Genomic DNA, 13,798 nt, shown 5'->3' with positions numbered 1-13,798 from the left:
GGGAGCTGACATCCCAAGGCCCCTTGGCTGATGGTTCTTCCCAAGTCCTCAGACACAGGTCCAGGGCGGGCAGTCCCCCGCCTCCACCGAGCTGTCTCACCCAAATGCTGAGGACAGCAGGCGGAGACCCGAGGTGGACAGTGTGCAGCAGGAGCAGACACCAGCCCACGTTGTATACGGCACATGCAGGTGCCAGGGACCCAAGGTGTGGGCACTCGCGTCCCCAGTGCCGCACAGTCTCCACACTTCTAGAGAGCTCCTCGGCCCAGTGCTGGTTGGTGCCGGGACATGGCCTCCCTGGGCATTCACAGGCGGCGTAGGTCCTGGTCCAGATGTTTCTGTTGGCTGTATAGAGTCCCCTTTGACTGGCTTAGGCGCTCGGGAGCAAAGCTGGCAGGGTGCGCCTCGCCGTGCCACCTGCGGTCGGGCAGTGAGTTGGCTCTTCCTCTCTACGCAGGCGCCTTCATCCCCGGAGTTCCTGTGCAGCCTGTGGTGCTCCGATACCCTAACAAACTGGTGAGTCGTGTTGTCGGGGCAGCACTGAGCCAGCTATGTGGAGCGGTCGCTGCGCGTGTCACTGCGGCCTCTGCCCAGAGGGCAGGAGTGGGCCTAGCCCAGTAGGCGCCATTGCAGGGCGAGCCTGGGCTTTCCAGATGACCGCCCATTCTGCAGGGGCATAGCTAACGAAGCCCGTGGTTCTGGAATTGTCCCTAGTGTTGGTACGCACGGTACCGGGGTCACAGGCCGTGCAGCAGGGGCCCCTTGTTTCTCTGCAGCCAGCCCTGGAGGTTTGGTAATAGATGACCCTTCTCCCCAAAGTCCACAGCTCACAGTGCCTGGTCACACTCCAGGAGATTTTCAACCAAGAACGTTTCCCTCCTGGAAGGTGGGGGCTGTCGGGCAAGGTGCTGTTACCAGCTGCCTTTGTTCAGCACAGAGGGCTTGGGTTTGCTTTCTCGGTACTAGAGATTGATCCCAGGGCATTCTACCTCTGAGCTACAACCATTTTTAAAAACCTCTAGCCCTTAGCCGGGCGTGGTGGCGCACACTTGTAATCCCCGTGATTGGGAGGCTGAGACAGGAGGATCGCACAGGTTTGAAGCCAGCCTCAGCTACTTAGTGAGGCTCTCAGCAACTGAGACCCTGTTTCCAAATAAAGTATAAAAAAAATAGGTCTGGGAGTGTAGCCCGGAGGTAGAAAAACACTGGGTTCCACCCCCAGTACCACCAAAAAAAAACAATAATAATAATAACCTCTAGCCCTTTTTATTTTGAATTAACATCTCAATAAGTTGCTGAGGGCCTGCTTAGTTGCCCATGATGGCCTTGAACCTGTGAGCCTCCTAGCTCAGCCTCCCAGGTACCAGGATTATAGGTGTGTGTCACCATGCCCACCCAGGGAGAGCCTGGACAAGGTCTCAGAGCAGGTTCTGCCCCTGTGGACGCTCCGCACAGGTTAGGGGCAGTCAGCCATTGCTCAGGCCCCAGCACACCCTTGGACATCCACTCCACACCAGCCACGCCTCACCCCCCGCAGCAGTCCTGGGGCCAGCGCCCTCTGTCCCAGAGGCATCTAGTCCTGGAGCCGGGTCGGCTCCCCTCCCACTGCCCCGTGGAGCGGCTTCTGGAGGAGCAGAGGACCGCTTGTCCCGGCGGCTTCCCTCTGTTCAGGACAGTTTGTCCTTATGGCAACAGAGGAAAGTTCACAGGAGGGGAACGTTTGGAAGTCGTGGCTCTGGGGCTGAAGTGTGGCACCGTGCAGGCAGCTGCAGCCCCGGGCTTGCCCATGCACGCCGGCCTGCCTGCTCTCGGGCGAGCACTCACCTCCCTACCTCTCCTGAGAGTGCACCCCATGCACGGCCGGCCAGATCTCGTGCCCTAGGGCTGTCTGGTCACGGTGTTTGAAGCAGCTGTATCCCGGAGCACACAGCTCCGTCATCAGAGGAGCATGGCGGTGCCTTATGCCCGGCTGCAGGAAGCTGGCGCCAGCAGTCTGAGCACCTCCTGAGTGGAGGGAGGCAGGAGCGCTGGGTGGCCGCACCCCAGGGACAGAGGAAAGAGGCCCGCGAGGTGGCTGGTGTCTGGGTGAAATGGGGCATCTGGCCAGGCACCCCGGGCAGGCAGCCAGTGAGGCAGGTGGGGAGGGGCCTCTGAAACGACCCTGGCCTGTGTGGGGCTGCTAGTCACAGGGCTTTCCTCCCAGCCTGGGGCTGACCCTGCGGGAACGTGTCTGGCAGTCACAGCATGGATGTTGGGGTACAGGTCCTGGGCACAGCATTGGAATGAAGCTGTCGACTCGTCAGCGTGTCAGCGTGCACAGACCAACACAGAGCCGCACACACCTGCTGACAACAAGGCAGGGGAGGGGCAGGCTGGAGCCGAGGCTAGGGAGTTGAGGACCTCGGGCAGGGGCGGGGTGAGCACCCTCCTCCCTGGCGGTCGAGGTGGGAGGACGGACCCACCTCTGCCACAGGTAGGTAGGGCACGGAGCCTGGCTCTAGCGTAACCGAGTCTCCTCTGCTCTCTCCAGGACACCATCACGTGGACGTGGCAGGGCCCTGGAGCGTAAGTCAGATGCCGTTCCGTCTTGTTTGTCCTGTCCGCGGAAGCGAGGGCTGCAGGCGACCCCATGCCCTCTTACCTTTCCAAATCTGAACACTGCCCTTTGGCGGTGGTTGGGTTCGCCCGCCGTGGAGACGGCGTGCCAGCATTGTAAGGCTGCTGGGTCGCGGGGACTTGGGTTCCTGGTCATCCACACCAGCGGGAGATAACTGAGCTCTGCATGCCCATCAGCCTGTCGGCTGAGCCAGTGGCACGGTCCACCTGGCGGTCCCTGGTGTCAGGCTGGGGGCTTCTGCTTGGACGTGGGGCTCAGTGCATGTCCGTCCCCGGCACGCTGTGACGAGCAGCCCTGCAGAATGAGCGTTGCCTCAGGGCAGGCACGGGGCCCTTCCATGGGGCCTTCAGGAGGCCGCGTGTGGACGCAGGCCTCACCGTGCCTGGGGGGCAGGCTGCTGAGAAGGGAGCCATGAGGCTGGCAGGTCTGGAGAGTGGGCTCGGAGAGGGGCTGGGAACGGGCTCCTGCGGGGCCCTGTTCTGGCTTGGACGCCACAGGAGCATGGTGGGCAGAGTCCACGCAGTCAGGAGGTGGGCTGTTGGTGGGAGTGGCTGGGCCCGTGGCCTGGGACTCCGGATGGCTCCCTGCTCCCACTCCACAGACAGCGGTGGCCATGCCACTTAGGTCAGGGACTCTGAGAGCCCGGCAGGGTGGGGAGGGACATGGCTTCGGGCTTGTGAGTCTGCTGCCAGGCCGGGGCTGGATAGTGTCCTGAGACAAGGTTCCCTGGGTCGGTCAGAGGGCGGATGGGAGAGGCTGGCTTACTGGACAAACCAAAAAACAAAGCAGGTATTTCATTAAAAACCAAACAAAAGTGAAGAGCACTCCTGAGTCAAAGTCGCCTCTTTGTGGGCCCTGTCCTAACGTTTGGGTTTGGGCCCCGCAGGGCCCTCTGGAGAGGAAGCCTCTGCACACTGCTCCAGAGCTGGGAGCAGCCCCGGAGAACCTCTAACCAGCGTCCTCAATCTGTTCCATGTTGTCTTAAAGGTTGGAGATTCTGTGGCGCACGCTGTGCCAGCTTCACAATCGAGTGGAGATTGAGGTGAGTAGAGCCACGGTAGAGGGCGGCGGGCAGCTGCGGGCGCGGCGCCGGGCACCAGGCGGCTGCAGTGAGGCTGGGCGCCTGCGGGTCTGCCTGGATGCACTAGTGAAGGAGGTAGATACAAGGATAGCAGCTCAGGTTGTGTGGGCTCTGTAGATCTCTAAACAGATGATGCTAGAGAAGCCTTACACAGTGTTATCTTCTGGTCTCTACACCCGGCTAGCGTCATCTATCTTTGGCTGTACTAGATACAGTGTTGCTCAGTGTCTTGTTGGGTCTGTCCAGATCTATAAACAGATAATGTTAGAACAGTGTTACAGTGTTATCTTCTGGTCTCTACACTGAGTTATACATCATCTGTCTTTAGCTCCATTTCAATTTCTCAAGGCTTCATAGTGGGGTTTCTGGGTTACTTTGTGTCAATGACTATCTCTTGAACCATTGGACAAAATTTTAAAAATAAATACAGAAGTAAATTTATGTTTTTATTTTAGTTCTTATCTCTCTGTGTGTGTGTATGTGTGTGCGTGTGTGTGTGTGTGTGTGTGTGTGTGTGAGAGAGAGAGAGAGAGAGAGAGAGAGAGAGAGAGATAGATAGATAGATAGATAGATATATACTGGGAATTGAACCCAGAGGCATTCTATCTCTGAGCTACATCCCCAGCCCTATTTCTTTGTTTTTTATTTTGAAATAGGGTCTTACTCAGCTGCAGAGGGCCTCACCCGAGTAGCTGAGGCTGGCTAGAAAGCTGTGATCCTCCTGTCTCAGCCTCCCAAATACTAGGATTACAAGTGTGCGCCACCATGCCCGGCTCTAGTTCTTGTAGCTTAAGAGCATGCCCTTCCTTCCTTCTTTTTTTCTTTTTGGCTCTTAATTTAACCTGACACTGAATTCATCTTGCTGAATTTGGCCTACACCGTCTTGCTCAGGACTTAGGAATGTGACCTGTATCGCAGTTTTCGGCCTGAAGAGGCCCTAATGTGCACCCATCTCTTTGGCTAAGCTGAATAGGGTTGCTTGTGTACAGCCTGCAGGATTCTTATCTGCATGGATGAGATATGTGCTCTCTTCTTAAAAGTGAACTGATCGGGTATGATACACCTGGAGTCAAGGGCAGCCTACACGTGTGAGGAAACAGTTTGCCCCGTCCCACAAACATGGCGGAACAGCACTGAGTGGAGTGTGGAAGCCTGCTTCCAGCCAGGCCCCTGACTTCCGTGGAGGTGCCCGCTGTGCCCGGCACGGCGCTTCCGTAGCCCAGGCTAGCACATGCCTGCCACTGGCACTGGCCGGGCTGCCCAGGTTTAAACCGTTCTTTCAGACCTGGTTTCTCATTTTAAGAGAAAAAAGAAGAAGAAAAATTTTGCCTCTGCTCATGTTGCTTACACGCGATCCTTGTGCTAAAGTGAAGAGCCAGCAAACCTACAGCTGCATCATGATTCCATCGCAGAAGCCGGGCGTGGGGCGCATACACATAATCCCAGGGCTTGGGAGGCTGACACAAGAGGATCGCAGGTCTGAGGACAGCCTCAGCAAACTTGGACTCTCAGTAAACTCGAGAGACTGTTTCAAAGCAAGAATGAAAAGGACTGGTGTAACTTGGAGGTAGGATGCCCCGGGGTTTAGTCCCCAGCAGTGCACGCGTGTGCATGCGCACACACACACATGTTGTGGTAGTGAGAGGCAGAGCAGGCTTGTGCAGTAAGAACTGTAGGGTTTCGGGAGCCTCCTGTCTCCGTACGAGTCCTTACTAACGAGGAGGGACCTGGGCTGGCGCTGCCTTTTCCTGTGTGGAGGGCAGCTGCACGTGGACTCGGCCACTTAAAGCTGTACACAGGGCTCCCGGATGCTTTATTTTCAAGATGTAGCCACTGACCACAGGCTGCTATGAGTCGGCTTGCACGCAGCGTAGAAGTGTAGTTTTGCACGGTCCCGCCACAAAGCTCAGTGCTCTAGAAGCACACTCCGTGCAGCTCTGGTGCACCTCAGGACTCAGCTGAGGAGCTAGACCTCCAGCTCGGGCGCAGGCCTCCTGGGGCTGCAGGTGCATGTGTGTGGGCGTGCAGGCGTGAGCGATCCTAACAGCCGAGGTTTCACTTGGTCAGACTCGAGTCGTCACTCCCGGTGTCTGGTAGCGTTCCTGAAGTAACGCAGCTTCTCCGTCCCCAGTTTCTTCCCGTGTACCACCCTTCGGAGGAGGAGAGGAGGAGCCCTGCGCTCTACGCCAGCAACGTGCGGCGCGTCATGGCCGAGTGAGTGAGCTGCGTCCCGGCGCGGCGCGGGCACTCGTGCCGCCCAGTGACTGCGAGAAGCAGCCGGCACGTGCTTGGCCGTCTGCTTTCCAGCGCTGTTTATCTGGCGATGTCCCCACCCATCTCCCAGGGACGTTTTGTCTCTTCTCCCAACTTTCACACCCCCATCGGAGTCGGAGTCAGTGACCGGCGCCGCATTCCCAGCGTGCCCAGCACAGCGCTGACGCTCTGCCCTCGGGGCCCAGGCCCTCGAGCTCCCTCTGTCCTGCCCACGCGGCATCCAGCAGAGTCCTTACCCACCTTTCGGGATGAGGCATGGCATTTGTACGTTTCATCTCCTGAGTCACGCGCCTGCTTGATCATCGAGCTTGTTGGCAGTTACCTCTGTTCTCACGCAGGTCCTGGGGCGTGGATGGCGCGACGGTACTCCAGCGTCCTCTCTCTGGCCGCCTGTGTGCCCTCTGTCCCTTCCCCACACACCGTAGAGCAGGTCCTTGGTGTTAGGTGCCTCCACTGCCCTTTAGGTGCCCTCCTGCGAGATCTGTGGGGTGCAGTGTAGTCTCCACCCACCAGGGCGGCGCTCACGGGTACCCTCTCTCGCAGGGCCCTGGGCGTCTCCGTAACTGACTACACGTTCGAGGACTGCCAGCTGGCCCTGGCCGACGGGCAGCTTCGTCTGCCTGCTGACACCTGCCTGCTGGAGTTTGCCAGGCTCGTGCGGGGCCTCGGGTGAGCCACCCCCGTGTTCTCCTGAACGACCATTGGGACAGGGTGTGCCGCAGCCAAGCTGTCCCTAACAGGCTGATGCCGGCTTCATTCTATTGTTCCAAATACCAACTTCAGTCCACATAGAAGGACCTTAAAGACCCTTCACGATGCTTGCCAGGGGAGGGTCAGCATCCTGGGAACCAAGGCCGAGGGTGGCCCAGGTGAGGGCAGGCGCCTCTTCAGGCACTTAGACCAAAGGCGTCGTGCGCCTGCCTGCCAGTAGGAGCTCTTCAACTTGAAGACTGACTCGCTGCTCGCTGTGTCAATTACTATTTCAGTGAGGCTCAAAATCTGACAGCAAAACGCTTACATTCAGCTTCTATGATCTTAAAACATGTTGCCCTCCCTTACGACTTATTTAGGCTGAAACCAGAAAAACTGGAGAAAGATCTGGACAAATACTCAGAGAGCGCCAGGAGGAAGCAGGGAGAAAAGATGGGCTTAGCCGAGTTTGCCGCGTACCTGGAAGTCCCCGTCTCCGAGGCACTGGAAGACATGTTCTCGCTGTTTGATGAGGTGGGCTGCTTGAGGGCTCTTGGTGGCAAATTCTCTGACTTTCAGAATATAAAGGATTCTCTGTTTTGAACATGCTTTACACAATCTTTTTGTGTGTGTGGTACTGGGGATTGAACCTAAACCCCCAGCCCTCTTTCATTGTTTTTTTTTCTTTTTTTGTTGCGGGCTGGAACCCAGAGGCATTTGACCTCCGAGCTACACCCCCTGCCCAATTTTTTATTCTTTATTTTGAAACTGGGTCTCACTGAGTTGCAAAGGGCCTTACTAAGTAGCTGAGGCTGTCCGCGAACTGCAATCCTCCAGTCTCAGCCTCCCGAATGCTGAGATTACAAGCGTGCGCCACCACGCCCAGCCCTTCAGTAAGTTGCAGTGGGCCTTGTGTTGCTGAGGCTGGCCATGAACCTGCGATCCTCCTGAATCAGAATTACAAATGTGCACCACCACACTGGCTGACACAGTTTTGAAAGCGGCCCTTCACCCCGCGCCGTCCCGGGGTGAAGGCGCTTCTCATTGTGAAGCGCCTTCCCCCTGTGCTTCTCATTGAGAGCAGAAATGTAACTTGAATTTCTCTTCACTCAGGACTGTGCCTGTGGCTTTGTTTTTGGGGGTTTTTTATTTGTTTTGTTGTTGTTGTTATTTTGTGATACTGGGGGTGGAACCCAGGGGTATTTTACCTCCGAGCTACACCCACAGCCATATTTTTTTATTCTTTATTCTGAAACAGGATCTCACTGAATTGCAGAGGGCCTTACTAAGTAGCTGAGGCTGGCTATGAACCGTGATCCTCCTGTCTCAGCCTCCCAAATGTTGGAGTTACAAGCGTGCGCCACCACGCCCAGCTTTGTGGTTTTGTTTTTCAGTCGGGTTACTTTTGGCCAAATAGAAATGGCCTCTAGTCCCCTCCCACCACTCACCATGCTCACGCACCTGCGTCTGCGTGGCGCAGCCCCTCGAAGGTGGGGTGCCGGGGCTCAGTAGGTGGGAGCCGTGCAGGGGCTGCCTGCGCACCGGAGCTCACACGCCTGGGCTTTCCTGGGCCATTGTGTCCGCGTGAGAGCTCTTCACATGGCAGGTGTGTGTGAAGTGAGCAGCTTCCACCTGAGTGTCCCATGTACTGCCCTGGCGTGTCTGGAACACACACCACGGCCTGTGCAAAGGAAGACACAGCGTGTGCTGTGGGAAGAAGTGGCCTGTGCTAAGCGGTGACACATGCCCCATATTAAAACGCAACCTGTCCTGTAGACAACACTCTGTGAGGAAAAGTGGCCTGTCTTGTTACAACACGTGTGCTCTCTTGAGCCACAGCCTGTCGTGTGTGCACACTTGGTGAATTCAGTGTGGCAGCAGGGGCAGCCGTACTGTGGCCTTTGGCAGAACCCAGGGCAAGCGCGTGAGTGTGTTCCCTGCGAAGGTCCCTGCAGCCTAGCCCTGCTGATGAGACCCCACATGCACCACAGTGGTGCTCCCGGCAGAGCACAGCTCCCGGACAGCCGACCACCAGCCACAGCGGTGACTCCTATACCCAGGGCTTTCCCTGCGTGGCTTTGAAGTGTGCGACAGTGGCTGGTGGTCAGCTGTCCCTCCCGAGGTGACCCAGCAGCCCATGGGTTGTTGGTTTTGATTTTCTGTTCTTTCAGATGCTGTGGTCTCCTGAGGGGGTGCTGTCCCACAGATCGGGCTGTCTGAGTGGCTGGGTGCTATGACAGCCAGGCATCTAGGGGGCTCGCGTCCCTGGTGCCTGTGCTCCTGAGCCTGGCCCTGGACCCGAGGCCTTGAGAGCCAGACGGGGGCCACTGTGGCAGAGTGTGCCAAGGCTGGTGTGTGCTCCGCAGGGGACAGCGAGGGGGACGGCGATGCTCGGCACACTTGCGCCTGCCCTCCACGTGCGCTGCGCTGTCCTGGGGACTGCACAGGCCTCCGGCAGCCGAGGCGGCCAGCTCTCAGCTGAAGTGTTTCTCTTCCACAGAGCGGAGATGGCGAGATGGACGTGCGGGAGTACGTGGTCGCCTTGTCTGTCGTGTGCAGGCCGTCCCAGACTCTGGACACCATCCAGCTGGCCTTTAAGGTGAGGTGCGGCCACGCGTGTCCTCACCAGACAGGACGTCCGGTTGTGCCCGTTGCTGCTTCTGCAGAGGCCTTGCCGGCCCAAGTGCTCCAGAGCTCCGTCTACTTCTCCTGGCATTAGCAGTCTACAGCAGAGGGCGGAGTGGGCACCCCGGACACCTGGCCAGGCTGGGGCATCACATGCCCCCACACCTGCAGCCCACACGCCCGTCGGTCTCCCCACCTGGCCCCGTCGGCCTGTTGCCGACAGACCAGGGCTCAGGAGCTAAGGACCAGCCAGCCCCCACAGGCTCCCTGGAGCAGCTCGGGGTTGGCGTTGCCAGCACTTCAGCTGGGACGGCCCTGGGCCAGCTGTGCCTGTCTGGAGACAGGATTCTGTCGGGCACTCAAAGCAGGAGCAACTCCTGTTGGCCCGCCATTGAACCCAGTGTGAGTGGGCAGCTGCTGTGTCCCACTCTCTGAGAACCCTGCTTCCTTCTGACCCAGCATGCTTCACGGCAGTCGGGGCACGACCCTGTGTGCTGGGGTAGCTTCTGAGTCCGTGCTGCGGGGTGAACTGGTTGGCATGGCATTTGGACGGTGGTGGCCTCCACTCCGAGGCCCGTGGAGCATCTGCAGCGGGTGACGGGTGGGCGCTCAGCGGCCTTCCTGCCGAGCGAGGGCTGATCCTCGGGGCTGGCACCACACCGCGGAGCAGCAGGACACGCTCTAGAGAGGACGGTGCCCACTGGTGGGCGCACGAGGCTCCCGGCTCAGTTCACAGCTGGGCGTGCTATAGATACGGCACATTTGTCCTGCTTGGGGGTGCCTCTGCCCCCACCGTTACCCCAAGGTCGCCCCCTGCCCTGCAGGTGTGGCGCGCCCTGGTCTAACAGGTCTGGGCTCTCCCGTCCTCTCCAGCTCCTCACCCGCTGGGCCTACCTTCCCTTCTGCAGCCTGCACCTATCGTAGGCCGCCCAGTCCACCGCCCGCGGCCTCACAACAGACAGGGCCACACCTCCCTTCGTAGTTCAGGCTGTGGAAACACGGCGTCGTTTTTGACAGCCCTAAGACCCAGATAGCCACGCTCTCACACAGGTCCTCACAAGACCCCAGAGCTTTGTTCACGTGTGTGGGCCACTGCTTGTGCCATCTTGGCATCATTCCTTGATGTAGACACCTTAACGCGTGTGGTGCAGACTCCCCAAAGCTCAGAAAGGTGGGGAGGAAACCACTCGAGCCCGTCTGCCAGCTGTACCCTGCGCACCTGCTCGGCATCTTCCTGTATGGCCTGTAGCTGCTCTCCTGAACACAGAAACATGTATCTAGTTCTCTCATCTTTAAAAACCACCCTCTGAGAGCAGGGTGAGGTGGCGTATGTTTGTAATCCCAGTACTTGTTGTTTGTAATCCCGGTACTTGGGAGACAGACAGGAGGATTGCACAGGTTCATAGCCAGCCTCAGCTACCTAGTGAGGCTCTCAGCAACTTAGTGAGACCCTGTTTCCAAATAAAATATAAAATAGGTCTTGGAGTGTAGCCTGGGAGTAGAAAGCCCCTGAGTTCCATCCCCAGTACCACACACACACACACACACACACACACACACACACACACACACACACAACCAACCACCCACTGAGAATGCTGCAGTTGGTGCTGTGGCCACCAGGGGGCATGGGCGGTGCGCTGCTCAGCCTGGCTCCTGGCTTTTCCGGGCTGGAGTCCTGTTGTTCCCTCATAGCTGTCGCCCTGGCGCTGTGCCCATTGGCCTGGCCCATTGGCACAGCCAGGAATCCGCAGAGTCCTTGTCCTGGGCCAAGGTGTTCAATGTCCCTTGCTAAGAAGGCGGAGGCCAGCAAGCCTGTGGCTCGGGGCCCCCTCGGGCTCCGTATCCACTCTCCTCCTGGCCCAAGGACACACAGGGGCGGAGGGGTCAGGGCTGCAGAGGGCTGCGATCTGAGACCTGGCGCCATCTGCCTTGCAGATGTATGGGTCTCCAGAGGCCGGCAGCTTGGAGGAAGACACCCTGTCCTGCATCCTCAGGACTGCCCTGGGGGTGGCTGAGCTGACTGTGACTGACCTGTTCCAGGCCATCGATGAAGAAGAGAAGGGGGCCATCACATTCGGTAAGTAGAGGGGGCAGCGGACAGCCTCATACAAAAGGAGTGGCCCCAGCACATGAAAGGGGGTCCTTCTAGAACCCTCCAGGTGGCCATGGGCTCTAGGGGCTGATTTCCTCAGGCAGCTGACAGAGCCCGTGGGAGGACAGCTGTGCCTGGCCCCTCGGCCGACCCGCTGGGGTCCCTGCTGGGACACTGCGGCAGCCAGGCCCTGGGTCTCGCCCAGCGTGGGGTCCATGGAGAAAGAGCGCAGGGAGGCGGGCATTCCAGGATCCTCCGGGTGTCCTAGGCACTGTGTGTTTCTCCCACAAAACCTGCCTCTCGGTGGCGGCTGAGCAGGTCCTGAAGAGCGGGTCACAGCTCCTCAGCTGAGGAGGCAGGCGGACGCTGCAGAGTTGCTAGAGGCCCCACGAGCCTTCTGAGGCCCTCCCTGGGCCGCCTCCCAAAGGGTACAGCCATCCCAGCTGGAGGAAAGGAAAAGTACAGGGCCGCAGACAGAACTATAGGATGGGGAGCCAGTCGGGAAAGCCCTTCCTCAGCGAGAGGCCGGAGCGGCGTGACCGTGAAGGCCCCCAGGGGACATGAGAAGCCTTCATGTCCAAGTTAATGTGCGTTTTTGCTAATTAAAAAAAGGAAGCTGAAGTCGGGCGTGGTGGTGCACGCTTGTAATCCCAGCCCTTGGGAGGCTGAGACAGGAGGATCGCAAGTTCATGGCCAGCCTCAGCTACTTAGGCCCTCTGCAACTTGTGAGACTCTGTTTCAAAATAAAGAAAACAACCCAGGACTGAGGGTGTAGCTCCGGGTTAGAGTGCCTCCTGGGTTCCATCCCCAGCACCACACACAAAAGGCATTTGCTCAGGGAGCCGAAGCAGTCCAGAAAATTATACCTAGCTTCAGGAACTAATGTGTGTCTTTGTCTGCATGTGTGAGTGTGTATCTGCAAGGGTGTGGGAGTCTATCAATGTGTGTACGTGTGTATGTCCTGTCCGTGTGCGAGTACACACGTGTGAGCCTGGGTGCATGAGTACTATGTGGGGTCCATATGTGCCACTGTAGCTCTGTGTGTGCACGTGTCCGTGGGTGAGTACCAGTGTGTCTGCAAGTGTGTGTGAGACCGTGCACAGTGTGCGAGTGCTTGTGTATGCGTGCGTGAGTGGGCATGTGACTGCGAGTGCTTGTGCACAGTGAGTGCTTCGCTGCTCTTGGCGTGCTTGGCCCCTCACGGTTGAGTCTGTAGACCGTGCCCCATGGAGATGTGAGGTTCCACCAAGCCGCGGTGTCCGCAGCACCCTGTGTTAGTCCTTCTGGTGTTTCCGGACCTCTCTGGGTGCGACGGGTAGGATCCAGGGTGCTCCCTCACCAGAAGGGGTCGGAGGCCCCCAGGTCCCTGGCGCCGAGGCCTCGTGAGCCCAGCGTGCTCCTCCCGACGTGCCCTCGGCCAGGACCGGCAAGTGCAGCTGCCGAGGGCCAGGGGCCTTGTGTTGGACTCAGCCATGCTGCCCGTAGTGGTCTCCCCTCCCCAGAAGAGCAGAGCCGAGGCCCCAGCTCTAGGGGCTGGCTCCCCCGGAGCTTCTTGAACACGGCGCTCTGTCTTTGCAGCCGACTTCTCCAGGTTTGCAGAAGCGCACCCCGACTATGCAGAGGAGTATCTGTATCCCGACCGGACGCAGTTTGAAAGCTGCACACCGACCCCGCCAGCACTGACCCCCAACGGCTTCTGTACTGACTTCAGCCCCGAGAGCACGGGTTCTGGGAGGAAGCCGTGCCGTGAGAAACTGGACTAGGACGGGAGACTGCGGAGGGCCGAGGCCGCCCACCCGCAGCCCGTTGCTGTCAACACCAGGCTCCCTGTCCCCTGTGCTCTAACGTCTGGTCTTCAGGCCCGAGTCCCAGAAGACTTGGGGTCGTGGCTAATTTGTTTCTCTGTGAAGAGCCTGAGGCTCAGGCCCAGTGCGGGCTGCGGTGTGCGGCGTTGGTGTCGGGGCGCACCCGGTGAGGCTGCCGCCCTGCTCGGCTTGGGCTCTGTCAGTCCTGTCTTCTCCACATTCCTTTCCCGCCCCTGCTGGGCGGCGAGCGCTCTTCCCACTCTGGAAGGATGTCCCTGGGCTGCAGGGCCAGCAAAGCCCTGCCCACCTCCGCCGTCTGCAGCGTGGCAGGAGCACCCCTGACTTTTAAATGTTTCTATCTTTGTCAGGAGCTCGTGAGTATTTTATAAACCTCATTTGGGTACTTTGGACAACACTCAACATTTTTTTTAAAAAAGAGAAAATTGTTTTCTACTTCATTTTTCCTGTTAGGGTCAGAGGATATTTATTTATTGGCCCCTTTTGATAGACCGAGGCGGTCTGGGCTCTGCTGTCCACTTCTAGCGGCCTCTCCACCAGGACAGCCCACAGGAGGCTGGGCCGCGGGGACCCGTCCAGCCCAGAGCACCTTC

General features: G+C 58.5%; 1 protein-coding gene across 1 annotated transcript in view; it reads left to right on the top strand.

Annotated features, from left to right (window-relative positions):
• The window catches only part of LPCAT1 (lysophosphatidylcholine acyltransferase 1), a gene marked incomplete at both ends in the record, with an annotated part of 43,643 nt that extends 30,498 nt beyond the window's left edge, over positions 1 to 13,145 (top strand). The window contains 9 exons of the mRNA XM_080716195.1: positions 458 to 516; positions 2,531 to 2,565; positions 3,605 to 3,659; positions 5,830 to 5,912; positions 6,516 to 6,641; positions 7,043 to 7,196; positions 9,163 to 9,261; positions 11,226 to 11,367; positions 12,961 to 13,145. Coding sequence (XP_080572321.1) covers positions 458 to 516; positions 2,531 to 2,565; positions 3,605 to 3,659; positions 5,830 to 5,912; positions 6,516 to 6,641; positions 7,043 to 7,196; positions 9,163 to 9,261; positions 11,226 to 11,367; positions 12,961 to 13,145 — 938 coding nt within the window. The remainder of the gene's footprint in view (positions 1 to 457; positions 517 to 2,530; positions 2,566 to 3,604; positions 3,660 to 5,829; positions 5,913 to 6,515; positions 6,642 to 7,042; positions 7,197 to 9,162; positions 9,262 to 11,225; positions 11,368 to 12,960) is intronic.
• Between the last annotated feature and the right edge of the window lie 653 nt (positions 13,146 to 13,798).

This window comes from Muscardinus avellanarius (genome assembly GCF_963383645.1).
Source record: "Muscardinus avellanarius genome assembly, chromosome: 1".
In the NCBI taxonomy this organism is placed as follows: domain Eukaryota; kingdom Metazoa; phylum Chordata; class Mammalia; order Rodentia; family Gliridae; genus Muscardinus; species Muscardinus avellanarius.
Note: the sequence above shows the minus strand (reverse complement) of the source record. Positions and strands in the feature narration are given on the sequence as shown.